Here is a 23792-nt window from a genome sequence, read left to right on the forward strand (position 1 = left end):
TTCCTTTCACACCGGCGCTCTGTCAGGGATTTTCGTTGTCAGAGGACCTGCTGGATTAAAAGGCCTGATAGGGTGTGACAGCATTCACGGTAAGATTACTGTAAAATACGCAAAGACGTATGAAAAGTTCCTGTTTTCATTCGTGTTTGAAGAATAATCGAAGCGACATCTGTGCAGGTTTGTGTAGCCTGCTGCCCAGTTAGCTTAGCCTCGCTTGCGCGGCCACCTGGCAAGATGACTAGCGTTAGTGCTAGCCGCCGTTAGCTAACTGAGTCAGACCTACAAACATCCACCATCCAGAGGATGACCCTAACAAAGCTCACTTATTCTTCTTTAACATAACACAGCTGTCTGTTGTCGGTAAACAGCTCTGTGCCCCGGTCGACATTCTTTAGAAATGAGCTCAGTCTGTTAGCATGTGACTGTAGTAGTGAAGCTAGCTCTGTGGTGCTGCTAGGCAGTGGTGCCAGATGTTAGCTGGTGTAGCTCCTTAGCACTGCTGCTCAAATGTACAATCATAACAGTCTCTTTGTAGTGGGCTCATGAGCCGACCTCCAAACTTACTGAGGAACACATAATCAATGTATAGTCGTACACGGATCAATAAGTTAACTTACTGATCATTTAGTTCAGTGTGGTTACGTAGGAATTGAAGGACCTCCCCAATAAGATTTACAGCAAACGCCATTTTCTTGTTTTTATCAGTAATTGATCCGTACATTCATGTCACAGCCATCAGCTCCCACACTGATACTCACGATGGATCAATAAAGATCCATTGGAGATCCATTAAATCCATGGCAGATGTTTATATTTCAGTGAAAGTTAGATTAGTAACTTGCCATTATACAAACAATTTCTGTTGTTACTGTGGATATTAGAAGAAAGCGTTTACAGGATAAGATGATGTGACATGTCAACCAGCAGCCTTTTTGATAAGCAGCATTTCTTGGGACGGTAAACCGCAGGACATGTTCTCTCTGTAGCCACTATGGATTTTCCACTTGTGCCTGTTTTATATGAATGTAAAATGAATATGTTTAGGTTCAGTGCATTAGTGTGACAAAAGGAAGCATTTGAAGATGTCGCTCTGAGCTGTGGGAAATTGTGATAAACGTTCACAATTTTCTGATATAGATAAGAATAATCAGTAAAAAGAAATCAGTAGTTTAATCAGCTTAGAAGATGATGGGCAGAGGGGGACTGCTTTAGAGAGCGACCAGCATGTTGTTGGATGCTCAGGGGTCAATGATGACTAGCCCACTGCGCAAGCTGATCAGTGCCTATTTATTTTAGTGCATTGCTGGAGAAACCAGTGCTGCTCATTGGCTGAGACCCCTTGTGTGTGATACCTCTGCAGTTCAAGCCCATACGTTGTACTTGGGATTTGTGGTTGTCTGGACATAGTTTAAGGCGACTGTTTGGTCACTCTTACTTCAGGTCATGGCCAAGTTCAACGCCCCGGTGATCCAGGACAACCCGTCCGGATGGGGCCCGTGCGCGGTCCCAGAGAAGTTTAAAGACATGCCCTACCAGCCGTTCAGCAAAGGAGACCGTCTGGGAAAGGTTTGTCTTCTCACATTACAAACGCATGAAGTTTTCTGCTAATGGAACCAAGTTTCCTCAGTTTGTTTGCCACCGTGTTCCTTATGCTGTGTGATCTCTGTGTCAGGTTGCCGACTGGACTGGAGCGACTTATCAAGACAAGAGATACACAAGTGAGTAAGACCACCGAGATGTGCCTCAAATGTCTGTGCAGTAATACCACCAAAACTACAGGTTGATGGAAAGGGCTCAAAATTGATTCAGAGTATTTTAACAGCAAATTGTCAGGGTTTGGACAGTCAGTAAGGTGGAAAATGCTTATTTAACCACTATGTTATGAAGCTAAGGGATATACTTGAATTTGAATATACTCCTTTAAAAAATTTTAAATTTAATTTTCAATATAATCTGGTGTTTCATCGACTCAATCACCCGACACTGGTGCACAGGCTGGTTTTTGTTCGTACAAAACGGCACAGATTGTTGCAGTGTTCAATGAGCACCATAAACTAGAATATCAGGAGTTTATTAAAGCTGCCAGGTGTCTGTTGGGCAAAATGTATCTTTTAATCTGGACATTAGAAAGTGTTAAAAATCCTCATAGCATACAGTCAGAGTTAATATGACAGTTGGTAAAATAAACACTGACTATACATTGAGTACAGCAATCAATGTATAGTCAGTGCTGTAAAGGAATTCTGTAGACAATTAGTGATAAAGGCTTTAAGAGGCTGGAAGGTTTTGGTGTAGGTACCTTGAAAGTGCTTGAATTACTCTTAAAAAGCTGCTTGAATCCAGGGGAGTGTTGAAACCTTTTAAACATCACTAGTTGATGAAATTGAAGAAACACTGATTATTACATGGTTTTAAGGTGATATCTAATGCCAATCATTGTCTTCAGATAAGTATTCATCTCAGTTTGGAGGCGGCAGTCAGTACGCCTACTTTCATGAGGAGGATGAGACGAGCTTCCAGCTGGTGGACACTGCCAAGACGCAGAAGACGGCCTACCAGAGGAACCGCATGAGGTTTGCTCAGGTACAACCAGACCAAGGACACAGGAACACTGAATGCCACCCCTTTCCTTCAGTCTGTCAGTTGATTCTGTCATATGGTTGAAACATGATGGTTTTTGTTTCAACAGAGGAATCTGCGCAGGGACAAGGACCGCAGGAACCTGACTCAGTTCAACATGCAGACGCTCCCGAAGAGCGCCAAGCAAAAGGAGAGGTGAGATTGTTTTAGCTGATTCTCTGTCAAGCCTTTTCTTCTTTCAGGCTCAGCTCAAGAGACGACGCATCCCTGTATACGATTGGAGCTGCACATTCTGTTATGTGTTGAAAAGACTTCAGTTTGACCCAGAGTTTTTGTTTTTTTTTACCTTTCAGGGATCGCATGCGCTTGCAAAAGAAGTTCCAAAAGCAATTTGGTGTCCGTCAGAAGTGGGACCAGAAATCCCAGGTATTGATGGCTTGATTCATTTAATGAAATGTTAAAGATATTCTGGTTGCAGCATCTCAAATGTTAAGTTTTACTTCTTTTCTTTATATATGATGTAAAAATGAATATCTATTGGTTTTTGGAATGTTGAATAGACAAATATGGCATTTAAAGATGTCACCTTGAACTGTGGAAAATTATTTCCACAGCATTTTTCAATATTTTCTGGCATTTTTTTAGGCCAAACGAATGATCCGCTCATCCAGAAAATAACAAGTGGATTAATTGCTAATAAGTGATTGTGAAATATGGATAAAAAGTAGTTGAATGTATTTTGTGGGTGTATTCTTGTCAATTCTTCTATCTAGAGTTCCTAGTAATTTGGAAGTTAACATTTATTCAACCCTTCCCTCCCTCCACGTGTTCTTTCAGGCCCAGCTGAAGCCCAGAGATTCTTCAGTGGAGGTGAGGAGCGACTGGGAGGTGAAAGAGGAGATGGACTTCCCCAGACTGATGAAGATGAGATACATGGAGGTGGCTGACCCTGTTGACATGTAAGTGAAGCTCACCTGCTCTTTGTCAGCAGTCATTCAACTGCTTTCAGGGGGGAAATACAGAACTTTTGTTTCCTGTGCCCCCCCAGTGAGTGCTGTGGTGCTTTGGAGTACTACGATAAGGCCTTTGACCGGATCACCACCCGCAATGAAAAGCAGCTGAAAAGCATCAAGAGGATTTTTCACACTGTCACTACCACTGACGATCCCGTCATCCGCAAGGTTCACACTTATTACACGCTGACCTGTTCGAGTAAACACAACCCTTTCAATTAGTAGTTTGCAGTTTTTGATTCTTTCTGTGCTACAACAGGTATTTTTCTGCTCTCTTTCCAGCTGGCTAAGACTCAGGGTAATGTGTTTGCCACTGATGCCATCTTGGCCACCTTGATGTGCTGCACACGCTCAGTGAACTCCTGGGACATCATCGTGCAGAGAGTGGGCAACAAGCTGTTCTTTGACAAGAGAGACAACTCCGACTTTGGTGAGGCTTTGAGCCATCTACTGACACCAGGGACTGGGTTGAGTTTACCCAGTCTAGACATTGTTTTATGGGACAATTCTACTCATTCTGCCTTTGAAAATGGTGGCTGGAATAAAATAATTCAAATAATCAGAAATGTTCAGTGCTCCAAACCCAACCCCAAAAGTTCCTGTACTTAAGAAAAGTCCTTTTTGGGAGGTAATTTTGATCAAAGTCTCTTAGTCCAGCTGTCCCCTGATCATAATCTTACACCACTGCTGTCTTTATTAATGCCGGAGCTTTGACACTGAACTCTGTAATATCTGCTCCTCTCAGATTTGCTAACTGTGAGCGAGACCGCCAACGAGCCTCCGCAGGACGAGGGGAACTCCTTCAACTCTCCTCGTAACCTGGCTATGGAGGCCACATACATCAACCACAACTTCAGCCAGCAGTGTTTACGCATGGTACGTGCACCATTTACACCCCTTGTGCCGCTTGCCAGGCCGGCTGTTTCCCTCTGTTTCCTGCCTTTGTGCTAAGCTACGCTAACCAGCTGCTGGCTTCATATTTAGGACAGAAATGAGAGTGATGTCAATTTTCTCATCTAACTCTTGCTTTGTTTTCTTTTGTTCAGGGTGGAGAGCGGTACAAGTTTCCCACTTCCAACCCATTTGTGGAGGAGGACATGGACAAGAGTGAGGTGGCGTCTGTAGCCTATAGGTGAGACACTGACCCATGCTGGCTAGTTTACGGTAACTTCATAACAATATCCAGTTATGGAAGTAAAATCTGTAAGCCTGTACAAAGTAAAGATTCTTGCGGGAAATATTTGATGTTTTCTACAAAGCAGTGAAGCTGTTAATAAGATTAATAACATTAATAAGGCTCTGTTGAACATACATTGGTGGGACTGGATGCTTCCTGTCATTCTCATGGCTTGTTTTTGTTCTTTAGGTACCGTCACTGGAAGCTCGGGGAAGACATCGATCTGATTGTCCGCTGTGAGCATGACGGAGTGATGACCGGTGCCAACGGAGAAGTGTCCTTCGTTAACATCAAGACCCTCAACGAGTGGGACTCCAGGGTAAGAGGAGGCGTGAGGGGAAACTGGTTTGGTTGGAAGAGTTTTTAAGGTCGTGCAAAGTCATGAGCTACTTTTCTAAATATTACAAGGCCTGAAAAACAGCATCGTAGAAGTCGAATCTGTAGAAATGTCATTTTTTATTCCTTGCATTGTTATATTAATGAGTTATCTTGACTAAACTTAGCATAAAGCACATTATGAGATCTAAAGTGTATTTTTAATGTGGCCCATATTCTAGTTTGTTGTTCTCTTGTTTCCACTAAACACATAGACAGACAGCAAATGTCTTGTTGGCAAATAATCAGTAGGTTTATTAAAATGTGTCGAACATTCCAAAGTAGAGTCAGCCTTTACAGTGAGTGGTCTAATCCTATATGAACCCCTCACCTTTAGAGTCAGTGGAATTGTTGCCGTTGTGTTAAAAATCTCTCTTGTTGCTCTGTTTTCCCGTCAGTATTGTAACGGGGTGGACTGGCGTCAGAAGCTGGACTCTCAGAGAGGAGCCGTCCTGGCTACTGAGCTGAAGAATAACAGCTACAAGCTGGCCCGCTGGACCTGCTGCGCCATGCTGGCTGGATCCGAGTACCTGAAGCTGGGGTGAGCAACACACACATGGCCATCTATCCCACTCCATACATGGAAGAATACAGGAGATAGAGATCTAAATCTTGGCTCTTAGCTTGTCTTTGTTCTGCCCGTTGTTGTAAGGAAGGATTCATTTACATGGGTGGAGACAAATACAGTATTGCCATGGTGTGGAATTTCAAAGTCTTTTTCCAGACCTGGAAAAATCACTGATTTACTTAAATCCTTGAAAGCGTTAAGTTGTGTGTAATGACATTAACTGTTACAGTAATTGTAACGTGAATAACCTTCCACGTAAATGTAACATTACTGCAAAAGACACCATTTTTTACTGTCATGGTGAAGTTAGGTTTAAATTGAATCTAGGCCGACACTCACTGAGGACCCAGCGGCGTCCTCTGACTCAGACTAGCCTAGTCTAGTCTTGGCAGCAGGAGGATGGGTAACACACCTTACTGAACCTTGCAATCAACTGCAGGTGGCTGATTTAGGTACCATCAGTTTAAGTTCCACAAAAAAAAAAAAAAAATTATATATATATTATTTTTTTTAATTTTTTTTTGACATGGCACGCTCTTCTTGACTACCCATATTTAATTTGGCGTCTTTTAATGAAAAATGATGGCAGTGTTTTTCAGAGGCTTCCATGTACCGTGAGACAGGACGCATAGGACGCTCTTCTCTGTATTGGGTTCCAGTGTGTCATGTTTTATTTCAGCCTCCATGTAATGTGAGGCAGTGACTGTAAAACACTAAAATCAAATATAAAGAGGTGTGTCACTTTGATTGGTTCAGAGTCCCAGCCTCACATAATGTGTTCATTTTATCACGGATCCTTGAAAAGCCGTGGAAAAGTGCGATGAGCGCAGTCTGTGACAGAAGCAGTAGTTTGTTAAAGCACTGACTGACTGTAGTCGCCACATCATCCTTTAGGTACGTGTCTCGGTACCACGTGAAGGACTCCGCCCGCCACGTGATCCTGGGCACCCAGCAGTTCAAGCCCAATGAGTTCGCCAGCCAGATTAACCTGAGCATGGAGAACGCCTGGGGAATCCTCCGCTGTGTCATCGATATCTGCCGCAAGCTGGACGAGGGCAAGTACCTCATCCTGAAGGACCCCAACAAGGTGAGTGGCCACAGTTACTGTTGACGCTTTGTGGAGGAGTCTGTTTTAAAGAGCGAGGCAGTTGTGCATCGTTGAGCTGATGGTCGATATTCTGATTCTTTTTTTTACAGCAAGTGATTCGGGTGTACAGCCTGCCTGATGGGACCTTCAGCTCTGATGAGGAGGAGGAGGAAGAGGAAGACGAAGAGGATGAGGAGGAAGAAGGTGAGATTCAGTAATCATTGCAATTCTTCTCCACATTTTAGAGTACTGTAATATAATGCACAGTCACAGTTTGAGCTTCTGCTGCAGCTTTTAGTCACACTGAACATCATGTTGTCTTTAAAGATAATTCCATAAAGCCATTATTTATTTCAGGGCAATATTGTTTTTTTTGTTTTTCCTCAATTTGGAAAATGTGTAAATCCTGAAAACCGTCTTATTGCACTGTGCATTAATATCTACAGTCAGCCTACATGAACTTGTTTGATAAGTGACTATGAGTTATTCGATAACTGAAAGAATCTGTTTTCATGTAAATCCTCTTTTGTTTACTAATTAAAAATCGTTTTCCTTTCTCATTCTAGATGAAGAGAATTGAAGCCTTCGTCATATGTAAAGAAACACAATTTAACTCCTTTTGACATTCAATAAAGACAACAGATTGGGCAACTGAGTTTATGGGTGATTTCTGCTTATGTGTTCAGTTTTTCTTGGCACACGACTCCAAACGTGGGACAGAAAGCAATTTAATAGAGGCTTTTTGTGAGGCAGTTTACAGTTTAGCAACTACTGATGCACAGACGTGGTGCCAATGAATTACAGGAATAACAGGTGAACATTGTTAGTCAGTATTGCTGCTCTGCTTATTCCCAGATGAACTTCAGAGACAAATCACCAAGTCTCTCCTGAAGAAGTCGATCAACTCGTTCACTCTGAGCAGCAGTGAAGATGTTCTTCCAGTCACCAATCTGACCTGTAATAAAAACAGCTGACCTGACATCAGTGTTCATGTCTCTGCACAGGAGCTGCTGTTATGTTACGTTACCTTTGCGCATGAAGTCTCCTTTCACCCTCTCCTGTGGCAGAAACTTATAGTTGGCTTTTGAGTCTTTCTTCATGGTCTTAAATGTAGATTTTTCCACAACTTGATCGATGGCTGCTTCACTCAGGTTTTTCCCCAGGAAAATGCAGATCTTTGTTACCGCTGCCTTTAGGTCCTAAAAGAGAAACGAATACAGACAAGTGAACATGGCCATTTGTAATTCACAGTATTAAATGGATTTGAAACATTTCACTTCCTTTTCACCACCATTTTGCATTCCAGGCTGCAGGGAACGACCACATCTTACCAAAATCATGTCCTCATAGGTCAGGAAGAGGATGTTGTACTGCTCTCTCTTTGAATGCCACTCCCTGATGTGGTCAAACCAGGATGATGCGCCAACTGTATGACAGCAAAAATGTATCCCTTGATTGAATTTGGTGTCTTTTGAATATATTTGTGCCAACTGGCAAATACAACCAACATGGCACAAGGTAAACTGAAGTTTGCAAGTATGAGTGTTGGGTCACACTGAGAATAGTTAACTCCTTAACTCACCTTGACATGCTGATTTTATGATGATTACTGGTTCATTGTCATTACAATTGAATATCTGACTCCAGTAGATATAAATTCTTACGTGAACATGATAGCTAACAACAAACAACTGTTAAAAATGCATTAAAGAAACCTATGAATCATAACAGGTGATCAGGAATTAGGTGTGCATAACATAGTATATGTGTAATAAATGTCTGTGCATATTGTCGTTGATCGCTGATCCCTCGGTGGTGACACACAGATTCACCCTGTGTGCCACTGGACGATCGTTAGGATACTGACAGAGCTGAACATGCTCTAGTAGAGGAGGGTGTGTTGTCGTCCCCTCACTCTTAATTTATTCTTCTATCTTTGCATGTTAGGGGCAGCGTTCGGCGTACACCCCAGTTGTCTTCCTCAACGTTTTATCTTAGCAACAGGTGGGTGGATAATATATCTGTAGAAGCTGCCCAGGTGCCCTGATGAGGCTGAGACACTGGGTAGGGAGTTAGTTATTGCAGTCAACACACAGGGTAACTTATAAGTTGATCAGTAATCATCATAAAATCCGCACGTCAAGGTGCCCTTTTCCATCCACGTAATATTGCTAAAATCAGGTCCATTTTGTCTGTAGATGATGCAGAAAAATGAGTCCATGCATTTGTCACTTCTAGGTTGGACTATTGTAACTCATTATTATCAGGCTGCCCCAATAAGTCCTTAAAGACTCTCCAGCTGGTCCAGAACGCTGCTGCTCGTGTTCTGACGAGAACTAAAAGAAGAGACCACATTTCTCCTGTACTGGCTTCTCTTCACTGGCTTCCAGTAAAATCTAGAATAGAGTTTAAAATCCTTCTCCTCACCTACAAGGTTCTTAAGGGTCAGGCTCCATCATATCTTAAAGAGCTCATAGTACCGTACTACCCCACTAGAGCACTGTGCTCCCAGACTGCAGGCCTACTGGTGGTTCCCAAAGTCTCCAAAAGTAGTTCAGGAGCCAGAGCCTTCAGCTATCAGGCTCCTCTCCTGTGGAACCTCCTTCCAGTTTGGGTTCGGGGGGCAGACACCCTCTCTACATTTAAGAGTAGACCTCCTTTTTGACAAGGCATATAGGTTAGGGCTGGATCAGGCCTTAGACCAGCCCCTAGTTATGCTGCTATAGGCTCAGACTGCCGGGGGACTCCCATGATGCACTGGGCTCCTCTTCTGTTCTCTATCCTCCTCTTCCTCTCCATCATTATGCCTCTTGTCTGCTTAATATCTGCTACTAACTTGGTATCTTCCCCGGAGCCTTTCTGTGCGTTCTCATCTCTCAGGTTCCTGTGGATCCTGGTCCTGGTCCTGCTGCTGTGGTTCTCTGGTTCTTGTGGATCCTGGTCCTGGTCCTGCTGCTGTGGTTCTCTGGTTCCTGTGGATCCTGGTCCTGGTCCTGCTGCTGTGGTTCTCTGGTTCTTGTGGATCCTGGTCCTGGTCCTGCTGCTGTGGTTCTCTGGTTCCTGTGGATCCTGGTCCTGGTCCTGCTGCTGTGGTTCTCTGGCTTCATGAATCACTGCTGCGGATCGTCAGCCACTCATCATATTTTTCAACATTACCATATTGCTAATGCTCATTTTTTAGTCACATTCCTATTGTTAGTGCTGTAGTCACTGTTAGTATGTTGGTTGCTGTTTGTGTTGTCTCTCTCTCTCTCTCTCTTTCTCTCTCTCGGATATTGGATACTGGTCCCCTTCCCTAAAGAAGGTCTATATAATCGAGCTCACTGTACCCTGGGAGGATTCCGTGGACGAGGCATATGAGCGAAAACACCTGCGCTATGCTGAGCTAGCTGCTGAAGCACAACATCACGGCTGGAACACGGAAGTCCGCCCAGTGGAGGTTGGATGCAGAGGGTTTGTGGCAACATCTACCACCAAACTGCTGAGAGACCTGGGAATCAGGGGCCAGAGCCTGCGCACAGCCATCAAAACTGCATCAGAGGCAGCAGAGAGAAGCAGCCAGTGGCTCTGGATGAAGAGGAAGGACCCCTGCTGGGCCCACAAGTAGTAAACCTGGAGGTATGCGGTCAGCTTAGGCTTGACTCAGGGAACAGGACGACCCTGCTATGCATAGTCCCATGAGATGTCTGCCACTTAACAACAAGGTGACTCTCATGAATAATTGGGCATGGGACGCAGGCTCAGGACTGATCGCCCTGCAGCCGGCCGCCTCTGGTGAGGGTGTATAGTGTGAAAGGCCGAAACACCCTAGGATCCGGAGGAGCACTACTGATGATGCGTCCCAAAATTCAAACTACCCCCCCAGTCTTCTTATACAGGTCAACCAACCACCAATGAACTTTGTACGTGCTTGCACAAAGGATAACAACACCTTTTCCTGTGTTTTGGAATCAACTCTTTCAATTCATCAAAATCAGATGGTTGTCATTTCAAATTCTGCTCATTATTATACAAACTTTGAGACACCTCACCGTTGCCCTTCAAATAGTCCTCCAGGAAGTGCTCAAAGCTCTTGGGAGTTTCCAGGTCCACCCACACGCGACTGAAGTGGTAATAGGAGGCGATGTTGTCTTTTGGATTCCGCATCACGTAGATAATCTGATCAATAAAAACAAATAATCAGACATATACTTTTAACCTGTACATATCATGCTCTCCTTGGCAAACTTAATAACATTTTATTTACAACTGATAGCGAAAAATGAACTGTTTATTCTTTTACTTTGATATTTTTATTATTTACTATTATTATTATTCTTATTATTAAAATATGTGATATGATATATAATATATACAACAATATACATGGTATATGTGTGTGTGTGTGTGTGTGTGTGTGTGTGTATATATATATATAGACACCTTCTCATTTGATGGTTTTTCTCTATTTGTAGTATTTTCTACAATATAAAATAACATTGAAGACATGGAAATTATAAAGGAACACATATGGAGGTGCTGAGCTCTTGTTGACTGCTTTTTCTTCACTCTGTACACACAACGCTTATCTTCAAGGGTTGTGGGGGGGGGGCTGGAGGCAATCCCATCTGACATTGGGTGAGAGGCGGGTACACCGTGGACTGGCCGGCAATCAATCACAGGGCTGACACGTAGAGACAACTATTCACATTCACACCTACGGGCAATTTAAAGTCACCAATCAACCAGCATGTCTTTGGACTGTGGGAGGAAGTCAGAGTACGGTACGGTACGGGGAGAACATGCAAACTCCGGTGCAAACCAGCTAACTGGCATATTGGACCCTTCTTGCTGTGAGCTAACAGTGATAACCACCGTGCTGCCCTATTTTGAAGAATCTAAAATATAAAACATGTTCTGGTATAACACCTTCATTGTTTACTACATAATTCCATGTGCATTCCTTTATGGTTTTCAATATTAATCTACCATCTAGAAAATAATAAGAATAAAGAAAGACTTGACATTGAATGAGAAGGTGTGTCCACACTTTTGACTGGTACTGTACATGTGTATAGACATTTGGTTAGAAATGTCTTACATTATAATTGATTAAATATCTTTGGATTTTGGACTGTTGGTGAACAACAAATCATGATTTCAAGACACTACTTTGGGCTCTGGGAAATTGTTTTGTGTGTTTTCTGACATTTAATTGGACAAACAATTAACCTGTAAAATATCCATTAGCACATTACAACTTACCACAGTTATATTCAGATTCATCAGTGAAAACTTTCTCTGTACATTTTCCTGGCAGGATTGGGCTTCCATAAAATACTGACCTTTGCCTTCTTGTCCTTCAGTCCTGGAGGAATGAGTGCTGGGGTGAGGTGAGAGGCAAAGAGCCGTGGAGAGGGTCGTAGAGAGTAATCTTCTCGACCCTCCCTGTACTCCAGCCACGGCATCTGTTCTAAGTTGTTTGGATATTCATGCAGACCCCCGCTTAACTCACAGATGGAGATGATGATTTGCTGAGTCCATATAGTACCTGTGGGAGGAAGTACGTTAAGTTATGAGACATCGTACCTGATCTAAATCTGTTCTCTGTCAGGAAAAAACTGTAAATCCAAATATTTTGATACAAAAGAGTCTCTCACTGACCTGACTTTGGATAAGTGACAAGGATTATGTCACTATCTCGAATTTCAAAGCTCTGGAGTGAATCAATGTACTCTGCAGTTGTGGTTCCAATGGCAAAGTTGTAGTTTTTATACCTGCAGAGATATTCAGTGATCTGCTCCATGTTACTTCTCAATCACACAGAAAGATGATTAGACAGAATTCTCTTACAGTCTACCTACCTACAGAGTAGGTGGACTTTGATTTGTGCTTGTTATTGACTGTTGGCTTCTTCGTGTAGGCCTATACATGAAATACTGACAGCTGGATACACACTGCCACCAACAGGAAATATGAAATATAATACAGTGTTTGGTGTTTTAATGTTTGCACCCCCTCTGGAATCTCTGGAAAGATTTTATTAAAAACTAGTAACACTTGTTTTTCAATTTGTAATGATATTTTCATGTTATGTTTCATTTCTGATCATTTCATTAATTAGGGTTAGGGTTAGTTCGCATTAATTAGCCTAATTAGCCCAATTGTCATTGAGAAACTTGAGAAACTCCCTTTTGAATTCTTCTATGTAGATTATTTTGTTTGGTTAGGATGCCTTCTGGACATGTCCAGCTGGCCTGGGAACGCTCATGATCCCCCAGGAGGAGAACAATATTTCTTAAGACATAAGCAGCTGCAAAATCAAAATAGTAAAACAATATGAACAAAGAATATATCGATATAGACATGACATAGATATAGACATGACATAGACATGGACATAGCTATACTATACCTCTGGCTGTGCATTCCTCCTCAGAAATGGAGATTATGTGGTGGAGAAAAAAGAAGTTTGAAAAAAACTACTAAAACTTTCTGGGCGACCTCATATGGCAGCAACATATATCTGTCGATGGGGGAGACAATGGTTGCTAAGCTCAAAATAATGATTGTTATGTGTTGATATACTGGTTATCAGCAAAAAATGATATGGTGTTTTAGTTTTATTTTTCAGTCATGTTTATTGTCAGGTAAACTTTCTTGGCATATTACTAAATTACATTCATAATGTTTTGAAACAGGCTTGCAGATGGTTCATAAATACAGACAGGGCAACAAGAATATTATTCAAATGGAGATGACTAGGCAGACTGAGATAAGATTCAGGCAGGTTTATTGGCAAATAAAGCTGTAAAAGCTTGAATGTTTACTTGTACGGAATAGTGGGACAGTTTTGGGCGACCTCATATGGCAGCGACACAGCAACATATATCTGTCTATGGGGGAGACAATGGTTGCTAAGTTCAAAATAATGATTGTTATGTGTTGATATAGCAAAACATGATTTGGTGACTAATTACTGGATCTTGTAAACAGCTCACGGTAGAATAGTCATATAGTCATAAACTTTTTCAATGTTTTACCTATGTGGTAGAAAATCAATGGAATCAGCTGGACACCACTTCAGCAGCCTCTGGGAATTGTATTAAGCACAACACAGCTTCATAATGCAATTCAATTCCAAAGTTCTGATCAACTTCAGGGCTTTTATACCTTAACACTGCGTCATCTACCCAGTGCGTGTGTATTGCAGTGGGCGTGTATCGTATTGCATATCCTGTTATTTCATTTAATTGGTGTGTGTGTGTATGGTTATTCTGGTGAACTTATTCCAACTTGTGTGTGTGTGTGTGTGTGTGTGTGTGTAGTATTCTGGCAAACTGCATGTGTGGCATCCTGTTGTGTGTGTGTGTGTGTGTCGTTGTTGTTCCAGTCCATTGTCCCTAACTTAGGTTATCTTTATCGGTCAGGGTTTTGTAATGACTAGTCTTGTGTTTCCAAGAATTCTGCTGACTGGACACACATCCATGTGTTGTGTGTGTGTGCGTTCTATGATCAGACATTAACATACTTTCCTCCTACACCTACTCCACAACTGGACAGAAATGTGACTTTTTCATTTTCAAGTGCTTTGGTACAATGGTTGCAGGAAGTAAAGAAGTAAATGATTGTAGGAAGAAAAAGAAATACACAAACATTCCATTCAAGGCCTCTATTGCACCACAAATGTATGAACAAGAAAAGATGAGTTTGATACTTAGCTTTTGTGTGTGCTGATATAGAAATATAATAAACTGTGCAAGAGAAAAATGTGCAGATTTACATCTTACAGATATTTTGCTTTGATGATCTTTATGACAATTACAACTCTGGAATAGTTTTATTTTTCAGTCACGTTTATTGTCAAGTAAAATTTCTTGGCATATTACTAAATTACATTTATGATGTTTTGAAACAGGCTTGCAGATGGTTCATAAATACAGACAAGGACAAAAACAAGGTAAAAGAAAAACTTGGCCCAGTAATTTGTTTTATATTTAGAAGTCGTTAAAGATACTGCCACGGATGGAGTGAGCAGGGCAACAAGAATATTATTCAAATGGAGATGACTAGGCAGACTGAGATAAGATTCAGGCAGGTTTATTGGCAAATAAAGCTGTAAAAGTTTACAGACTGCAAGACAGGCAAGTGTCAAAACCAGGAACATAGTCTAAACAGCAACCCGATCGAAAGGGAAAGGAACGTCGAATCCTACAGTTCTGGCAAAGGTTCAAAACTGGTTGGTAACAAATACCAGGATCCACGTGCCAGATGACAGAATATAGATTACAAAGGCCAGAAAGAAAAGACATAAAGCACATGGCAATTTGGATGATCTGGCAGAGGAACAATGGATCTGGGCCAGTTTGTGATGTGAGTGGCTGATGAGGGTGTGAGGTGCGGGGAAGCTCAGGTGAGAGGTATGAGGTGATTGCAGGGCATTTGAGTGGCACAATCCAGAAAACAAGGAGGAAGGTCTGAGGGCATCTGGCCTACTGGTGAAGAATGGAAACTGAAGGGGTCAGGGGAAGTGGGAATGCAGCTGGAGGAATGAACAGAGAGCGATGCAGGGGGCTGGGTGGGATGAGTGTGGCTGAAGTGAGGGGCCAAGACAGACTTGGTGACAGATACATCATAGTGATGTTTGTTGCTGAGTAGTAAGCTGTAAGCAGAGGTGAATTTTCAAGGAAACAAATGAAATTCAAATTATTTCATGCAGGTTTATGCAGTATTTTTTAAAAAAAAGTCATGTTGTCAAAGTCATTTTCTCTTTCCCTTGCAAGAAATGTTGCATTCCCTCACAATACTTTTCATCCCTCTGATATATAGGAACAGTTAGTGTGTTTCCCAGTTTAGGGAAATGCTGTGATGCTACAGAAAGGAGAGATGATGTGACACTTTACATGATGCATTTATCATTCATTACTCAGCTGTTGCAAGGTTCAAACCACAAAGATTCCAGCAGATTTGAACCTGGAACCGTGCTGCCCAAGAATTGAAATGTAATTCAAAAAATCATTGGTGGCTGTACAATAAAGGCAATATATAATGATTTCACTTTCACTCATTTTGATACACAACAAGCTGATAGAGGACAAGATGTTTAAAATGAATCATCAGAAATTGTGACACATTGCACATTGACTCAAGTAGGCACCAGTATAGAAACTAAATTATTGAATGACACATTTTGTATTGAGACAAGCTTCATACAGGCAAAAGGTCTATATATTCAGCTAAGGAAAAGCATACTGCCAATGTTATAGCTAAAATATGAATACATCAGTTTGTCACGAGAAATAAAAATTAGGAATTCATCATCAAACATCATCATAAGTCTAAGTCTATGTCTAAGTCCAAGTTTTGTTGATCAATGATTTATTAGCAAGATTGAATTTTCAATTATGTTTTATTCAGGGTTCGTAGAAAGGCACATTGAGTTGAAGATTCAAGATTCAACATTCAAGATTCAAGATTCAAGATGCCCTTTATTCATCCCCCAAAGGGGAAATTCACACATACACACCCAGCTCCATTAAAAAAAAAACAGTGAAAGAAAAAGGAAAGTTAAATAAAAATAAATACCAATATACAAAAACGTAATGTAAAAATGTACAAAAGAAATACAAAAATAAGAGAATGTACAAGAATAAAAATATAGTGCAAATAGAAAGATATAGTTTAAATCCTACATATAGTGCAAATCACTACACATGCAGTGGGCCTACTGTCCGTTCACTGGTTGCTATTATGCTATACAAACATATTTTTATTCAGTTTTTTGTCCACTTTATCTGATGGAAATTTCATTTTCTGTCTCTGTGTTTCTAGACCTCCACCCTTGGATAAAATGGCGTCTCCATGATAGCTTTGTTTTTCTCTGAGGTCAGCAGACCGTTCTTCAGGGAGTCATGGATCTTCTGCCACGAGTCCATCTCTGAGCTCCAAAGTGCAGCTCTGGCTCTGATGAACTGTGAGACTTCAGTCTCGCTGCCTTTGGCCAGACTGATGCTGTCTTTACAGATGAAGAAGACATCCATACCAATGAAAAGAGCATTAACTGCAATGAGACCAGCCCTTGCTGACTTGGAGAGGGCAAGGGACCCTTTAACTGCTGCCTGTCCCATATCTGGGATTTCTGAGGCCACCCTGGGCACGTTACGTAATGCTTTACCTTCCTGGGCCACCACCTTAGCAGCAGAGGCATCTTTAACAAGTGAGTTAATATTTAAACCAACTGATCCAACTGGAAACAAAACTGACTTTAACTTGGCATATTCTGCTTTCAATTGAATGTTAGCTGCTGGTTGACGAGCCTGGTCCAGACTATCCTGGAGAATCTGCACATCCTTCATGAAGTTCTGGAGGACTGTATTGGCTTTGTTTTTTTGTGTTTTGTTTACTGCAAACTCTGTGACCCCAGTGACTGCAGTGTTGACTCCAGTGATTAGTCCCAGCCCTGCCCCACCTAATGTCAGACCTAGAGACACTCCAGCTGTTACAGGAATCAATGCTAAACCAACAATGGAAAGAATACTTCCTACCACCCCCACTGAGCTGCCTGCCACACTGGAGATCTTTGCCCCCTTATTCATCCTGTCCAGCTGAACAGCCCTCTCCTCCAGGTCTTTTAGAAACTGCAGCATCCTGGGCTGTCGCTTGCTGAACTCATTGATGAAGCCAGAACATTTAACTTCCTGGAACAAGAACACCATCCGGAAGTACGGGTCCATCCTGATCAAAAGTAAAGACAAAATTAAAAAAGGGAACTTAAGACAAGATGTTTAAAAAAAACTACATGTGAATTTTATTAATATAATCACGATTTGGTGTGCTTCCCATTTTCTGGGTTGGAACAAATAGTAAAAAAAAAAATATATATATAGAAATATAGAAGTTAACTACATTAAAAATAAACAATTGTAATATATTGTTAATCTTTGAAGCCTGATTGTAGCAGCCCTCTAACTAAACCATTCAGAAACCACGTCGACATTAATCTCTAAGCCACTAAATCTAAGTCACACAAAAATGTATAACAGTGTTGACAAAACATTCAGCCTAACCAAACCGACCACTGTTAATACTTACCTGATTTCATCAAGCTGAGTAATGTGGCTAAGCATCCTTTGTATGTCATCTCCAGACAAATCTTCATCAAGCTCTACCAGAGTTTCTTTGTTCATCTTTTGGCAAAAGTCAAAGGAGGAGCTGTCAAAGATGAATATACTTTTAAATTCTTCTGCAATCTTCTGCACAAATAATTTAAATGAAAACAAAGCATGTGGTTTATGAACGGTCACTTTACCTTTTATCCATTGTCTCACAGATTTTCTGAGTGGTCTGTATGTATTTGTCCAGCTGATATGACAGCACTTCCACATTCTGAAGTTTGGGAAGGAAGAAGACACTTGCATCTCTTTTAAACTCCAGGAGGAGAGGGCAGATAAGCCGTGCAGCAATGATGACAACCTGAACATGTTCAGGGTTGATCCCTTTAGGCAGATGTAACACCTGGTTCTCCTCCTTGAACACATGGAGCGAGGTGACCGACAGCTTCTCCACTGCATCCAGGAAGCGGTCGAGCTCCTCCAGGTCTCCCAGAGTGTCCTTCAGCACAGCAGCCAGCTCCTCCTTGTTAATTTTACTCTTCATCTTCTTCAACTCTCTCTTCCTGCCATCCATCCACATAGAGATCCCCTTGCAGAATCCTTTCACTGTGTCAATGTGACTGAGGGTATCTGTGATGTATTGGCACAGCGCCCTCTGCAGGTTCAGTCTGTAACACAAAACAGCAGCAGACCAGAGCTGTTTGTCCCAGTGTGCGACCTCTTGAAATATACACTACTCACAAAAAGTTAGGGATATTCGACTTTCAGGTGAAATATATGGAAAATGTAAAAAGTGAATGCTACAGTGATATTATATCATGAAAGTAGGACATTTAAGTAGAAGCATGCAATGGTAATTTCTTCATCTTAAACAATTTATTGAAAGAAAATCTAACAACAGTGGTAGGTATACCACAACAAAACATTTTCAGTGTCTCAATAAATTGGGATGTGGCCAAAGGACGTCCACTCCTCTCCTTTCTGTGACTCTTCCAGTCTCTGTATCACTGTTACAACCTCCTGATGACACTCTGTGACCCTCTAAGCTCAGTGAACACCTCCGTCTGAGGACTTCCTGTTTGAAGCCTCCAGTGTTGAGGTGCTGCTGATCAACTGTTAGGTGTCGTCTTGGTCTCATGATGTCAGAATGTGAACAGCTTGATGAGGAGGACTGTTTAAATACCAATTCTAACTGAAGCAGGAAATGTATTGGTGGATTCATGGATCAAACCTGTTGTGAATGTTGCTGTTAACATTCTGCAATCAAATGAAGAAATGAAAGCAAAACTAAACTTTTGTTAGTAGTGTGTGCCTCAGCCAACAAACCAAAAAAAAAGTTTAATGTGAGTGAATGTGTTTGTTTCTGACGCTTAGTTCTAAATAACTTTACTGAAATGTGGTGTAACCAGTTACAAAGATGGAGTGACTGCAGCAGCACAGCAACAGAGGCCAGGCAAACAAAATGAGTCGAGGGAAGTACAAAGTAAAAGTAATACAGTGTAAATACATGAATACATTTTAAATGCATACATTACTGAATGAACATTAAATGGTAAATAAGAAGGTAAATAAATACAGAATTCATGTCACATTTTCTGAGTAATGCTTACATTTATTTCATCACTAAAATATTATTTTAGGTGCATTTAACACATATTTAATGCCACGACACTTTAGAAATTGAACTTTTTGTAAAATGCAGTATCTGATCTGATTCAAACCTTATTGAATGTTTTTGTTACACTTGTGCATAAATAGACAGCAGTGAGCTATCCATGTAAGTTCTTGACACAAAGCCCTATGCACAATAATGGTTTCACCTTTGTTCTTACATTCTTGTGTAGTTTAATGCAAAAGATATCTAAAAGCAATCTTAAACCCACCTTGCCATTTTTCCACTCATCAGTCCCAATGTGTCCACTTTCAGAAAGCAGAAAGAACCTTCTTGCTATGACGGGCAGTTGCAGGTTTTGACTATAGTTCAGTGGTGTTTCAACACGACTCCTATTTACAGGAAGTGGTGTAGTGCAATGAGAAACTCTACACGAATTTTTCTATTTCTTAAAACATGTCTGGAGGGATTCTTTAACGCTGGACTTGTGAAGAGCTTTGGCTCTTCTGTAATAAAATAGTACAACATATACATATATACAAGCTTTGTTTAATTGTACAAAAAACATGTGCAGATTGAATTTTACATACAAATAATGCAGATCATACAGAATTTGTTTTGCTGTGATTATATTTTCTATAAGACAATAACTGTAAACTGCAAATAATGGAGGAAAAAATGCTCAATAAATGCATGTCTTGAGAATTAAAGCTGACTAAACAACTCTTGAGTGTTTTCATACATGGATCTCATGTGTGATCACAGTGTCAGAGTTGGCAAAAAGGCACACAGTAATCTCTGCTCACTGAGCACTACTGTATCACACAAACCTGTTTTTGGTTTTTCACTTCTTCGTGTAGTTTTCATTGACTTCATCAGCTTGAGTTTCCATTTCTGTTTCTCTTTGTTTCATCATTTCCATCTCCGGATAAAATGGCGTCTCCATGATAGCTTCGTTTTTCTCTGAGGTCAGCAGACCCTTCTTCAGGGAGTCATGGATCTTCTGCCACGAGTCCATCTCTGAGCTCCAAAGTGCAGCTCTGGCTCTGATGAACTGTGAGACTTCAGTCTCGCTGCCTTTGGCCAGACTGATGCTGTCTTTACAGATGAAGAAGACATCCATACCAATGAAAAGTGCATTAACTGCAATGAGACCAGCCCTTGCTGACTTGGAGAGGGCAAGAGGCCCTTTAACTGCTGCCTGTCCCATATCTGGGATTTCTGAGGCCACCCTGGGCACGTTACGTAATGCTTTACCTTCCTGGGCCACCACCTTGCCAGCGCTTGCAATCAGCTCTTCACTTTTTAACATCTTCACAGCAGAGGCAGCATCAACAAGTGAATCAATGCCTTTTCCAATGGTACCAGCTTTAGAAAGCACCTTGCCTACTCCCAGAACCACCTCCACCTGGCTCATTTCCCTTTTGGTGACCTCCTCCAGACTATCCTGGAGACTCTGCACATCCTCCATAAAGCTCTGGAGGACTTCACTGGCTTTCTTTTGTTGTGTATGATTCACTCCAATCTCTGTGGCGGTGGTGACTGCACTGTTGACTCCGCTGGTTACTCCCAGTGCTACCCCACCTAATGTCAGACCTAGAGACACTCCAGCTGTTACAGGAATCAATGCTAAACCAACAATGGAAAGAATACCTCCTACCACCCCCACTGAGCTGCCTGCCACACTGGAGATCCTTGCCCCCTTATTCATCCTGTCCAGCTGAACAGCCCTCTCCTCCAGGTCTTTTAGAAACTGCAGCATCCTGGGCTGTCGCTCGCTGAACTCATTGATGAACTTGTAACACGATTTCTCCTGAAACAAGAACACCATCCGGAAGTGCTGGTTCTTCCTGAAAGAATAAATTACATCACACATTTGTGATTTGGGTCAATTTTTTTCTTCTTTTTCAGATTTTTTCTTATTTTTGAAAAATATTAGGAGGCTATAAGAAGCAGTAAGATTCTCACAAACCAGAGATAGAAGTGGCTACAATATTTTATAAAATGACAATACTTAAGTCCTTAACTCCTGTGGGCTGCCTCTAATTTCCTTTGATTGCAGTAAATTCAAACAGGACAAACAGAGCCATGCTGCTAGCATCTTGTCCTGTCTGTCTGTTTTTTGCAGTTCATTTTAACATTTACATTCCTGTCAGTAATAACACCTTGCACAATTGTGCTGACGTCATATTTGGGGCCAGAAAACATACTAAATACATAATACTTACCTGATTTCATCAAGCTGATTAATGTGGTAAAGCATCCTTTGTATGTCATCTTCAGACAAATCCACATCAAGGTCTACGACAGTCTTCGTAGACATCGTTGGGCAAAAGTGACCGAGGCAGCTGTGAAAGAGAAAGTTACACTTACTTCCTAAAACAGATGTTTATTGTTTTAAAGAAATGTGTGCATCACTTTGAAGAAATGTCACTTTACCTTTTATCCATTGTCTCACAGATTTTCTGAGTGGTCTGTATGTATTTGTCCAGCTGATATGACAGCACTTCCACATTCTGAAGTTTGGGAAGGAAGAAGACACTTGCATCTCTTTTAAACTCCAGGAGGAGATGGCAGATATGCCGTGCAGCAGTGATGACAGCCTGAACATGTTCAGGGTTGATCCCTTTAGACAGATGTAACACCTGGTTCTCCTCCTTGAACACACGGAGCGAGGTGACCGACAGCTTCTCCACTGCATCCAGGAAGCGGTCGAGCTCCTCCAGGTCTCCCAGAGTGTCCTTCAGCACAGCAGCCAGCTCCTCCTGCAGCTTGGCACGTTTGGTGTCTGTACTCCCCTTGCTCTTCATATACTCCAAGAAGGCCTTACCTTTCTGCTCTGACTGGGTAAAATGGCTTATGTTCAGGTTGATTTGGTCAGCCCGGTCTTTGATGTCCATCATCATGTGCAATTCTGTCTCCCTCCTAAGAATCCATTTGGAGCTCCTCTCACAGAATCCTCTCACTGTATCAATGTAGAGGAGGGCATCTGTGGTGTAGCAGCACAGGGCCTCCTGTAGTTCCTTTCTGTAAGACAAAACATCACGTAGTTTGTGGACGATGCCTCCACACAGCAGCAATGGTGGGCTGCAGGCAACATCCACCACCAACAACCACAGCTCCAAGAACCTCAAACCAGAACAACTTTGACACTAACAGAGCCAAGACAGAGCCATGGCCCCATCTGAGGGTGAGCTAGGGGCAGAGGACCAGCCCACACCACCGCAAACACCCAAGGGACCACCAGAACGTGCTCAGAGACCGCATCGGATTCCCCAACACCTCAGGGACTTTGTTGTGGACACATGAGTTGCTGCAGACAGCTAACCAGCTTGGTGGGGACTGTGTAGCAGGTTTGGGAATGAGTGGGCAGAAACATCCCAGCATGCCCTTGTAACTTCATGTTTTTGACTGTTTTGTAGAAGAGGGACGTGTAGGAGATGTGTTACATGCAGTTGAACGTTGCCAGTTGTGCCTGTTTGCTGTTCATGGTTATAGTTGTTTGTAGTTAGCACCATGGGTGAGGCAGCTAACCGATTTCATCAGTTTCCCTTGCATGCATTCACTGGGTTGCATAATGCTGAGTGTGTGAAACCAAACAAAGCACCAGTGTGATAGTTAGTTTACTTCCCCTGGGGCTTCCTTCCTGAAAAATGCCGAGCCTACCACAATATGGTAAATAAAGCCTTGAGTAATACACCTGGAGCTCAATACAAAATGGGATACGGTCTCCCCACAAGTGCTACGAATTCTACTTTTGGAGGTCATGCTTGACTCAGATTAGAGGAACATAGACTTGGTGATCATACCATTTTTTTAGCGTTAGGATTAGGGGTTAGGGGTTAAGGTTAGGGGGGTAGGTTAAAATGATTCCCAACACTCTTAAAGAGAGTTGGGTGTGCACAGGCACAGGGGCTGCTATGTTCCTTTAAGCTGCAGTCAAAAATAAAAGCCTAAAATAAAAGGAAACAAGGGCAGGTTTTAATTAAAATTTTCTCTCTTCCTTCCATCCATCCATGTAGAGATCTCCTTACAGAATCCTTTCACTGTGTCAATGTGACTGAGGGTATCTGTGATGTATTGGCACAGCGCCCTCTGCAGGTTCAGTCTGTAACACAAAGCAGCAGCAGACCAGAGTTGTTTGTCCCAGATCCAGTGGTTGGTATGTTCCTTAGCCATTAGCCATTAGCCTGACAGCTAAGTTGGGCTAATGTTTGAATTAGCTAGTCATGATGCAAATTCTTCATTTTTTTTAAAGGGAGTTTTGCTTTGACCTGGTCTATATGTAAA

The 23792-nt window shown here is 41.8% G+C and overlaps 4 protein-coding genes across 4 annotated transcripts; 1 reads left to right on the forward strand and 3 right to left on the reverse strand.

Annotated features, from left to right (window-relative positions):
* eif3d (eukaryotic translation initiation factor 3, subunit D) lies at positions 1-7451 on the forward strand. Its single transcript, XM_070848317.1, has 16 exons — positions 1-89; positions 1441-1566; positions 1673-1718; positions 2447-2583; positions 2690-2775; positions 2934-3006; positions 3418-3539; positions 3629-3761; positions 3876-4023; positions 4339-4469; positions 4640-4725; positions 4960-5089; positions 5544-5686; positions 6608-6800; positions 6911-7004; positions 7367-7451. The coding sequence occupies exons 2-16, from the start codon at positions 1444-1446 to the stop codon at positions 7378-7380; spliced, it is 1659 nt and encodes a 552-aa protein (XP_070704418.1). The 5' UTR covers positions 1-89; positions 1441-1443; the 3' UTR covers positions 7381-7451.
* A 180-nt stretch (positions 7452-7631) lies between these two features.
* On the reverse strand, positions 7632-12741 carry sult3st1 (sulfotransferase family 3, cytosolic sulfotransferase 1). The gene is made up of 6 exons (XM_070848133.1): positions 12444-12741; positions 12125-12330; positions 10832-10958; positions 8132-8226; positions 7828-7999; positions 7632-7755 (listed from the first exon to the last, which is right to left on the reverse strand). The coding sequence occupies exons 1-6, from the start codon at positions 12583-12585 to the stop codon at positions 7646-7648; spliced, it is 852 nt and encodes a 283-aa protein (XP_070704234.1). The 5' UTR covers positions 12586-12741; the 3' UTR covers positions 7632-7645.
* A 3531-nt stretch (positions 12742-16272) lies between these two features.
* On the reverse strand, positions 16273-19817 carry LOC139216898 (apolipoprotein L2-like). Its single transcript, XM_070848131.1, has 4 exons — positions 19774-19817; positions 18088-18558; positions 17871-17990; positions 16273-17513 (listed from the first exon to the last, which is right to left on the reverse strand). The coding sequence occupies exons 1-4, from the start codon at positions 19791-19793 to the stop codon at positions 16607-16609; spliced, it is 1518 nt and encodes a 505-aa protein (XP_070704232.1). The 5' UTR covers positions 19794-19817; the 3' UTR covers positions 16273-16606.
* A 322-nt stretch (positions 19818-20139) lies between these two features.
* LOC139216287 (uncharacterized) lies at positions 20140-22992 on the reverse strand. The gene is made up of 4 exons (XM_070847377.1): positions 22952-22992; positions 21942-22631; positions 21731-21850; positions 20140-21352 (listed from the first exon to the last, which is right to left on the reverse strand). The coding sequence occupies exons 1-4, from the start codon at positions 22990-22992 to the stop codon at positions 20347-20349; spliced, it is 1857 nt and encodes a 618-aa protein (XP_070703478.1). The 3' UTR covers positions 20140-20346.
* Between the last annotated feature and the right edge of the window lie 800 nt (positions 22993-23792).

Source organism: Pempheris klunzingeri, chromosome 17 (assembly GCF_042242105.1).
Source record: "Pempheris klunzingeri isolate RE-2024b chromosome 17, fPemKlu1.hap1, whole genome shotgun sequence".
Lineage (NCBI taxonomy): Eukaryota > Metazoa > Chordata > Actinopteri > Acropomatiformes > Pempheridae > Pempheris > Pempheris klunzingeri.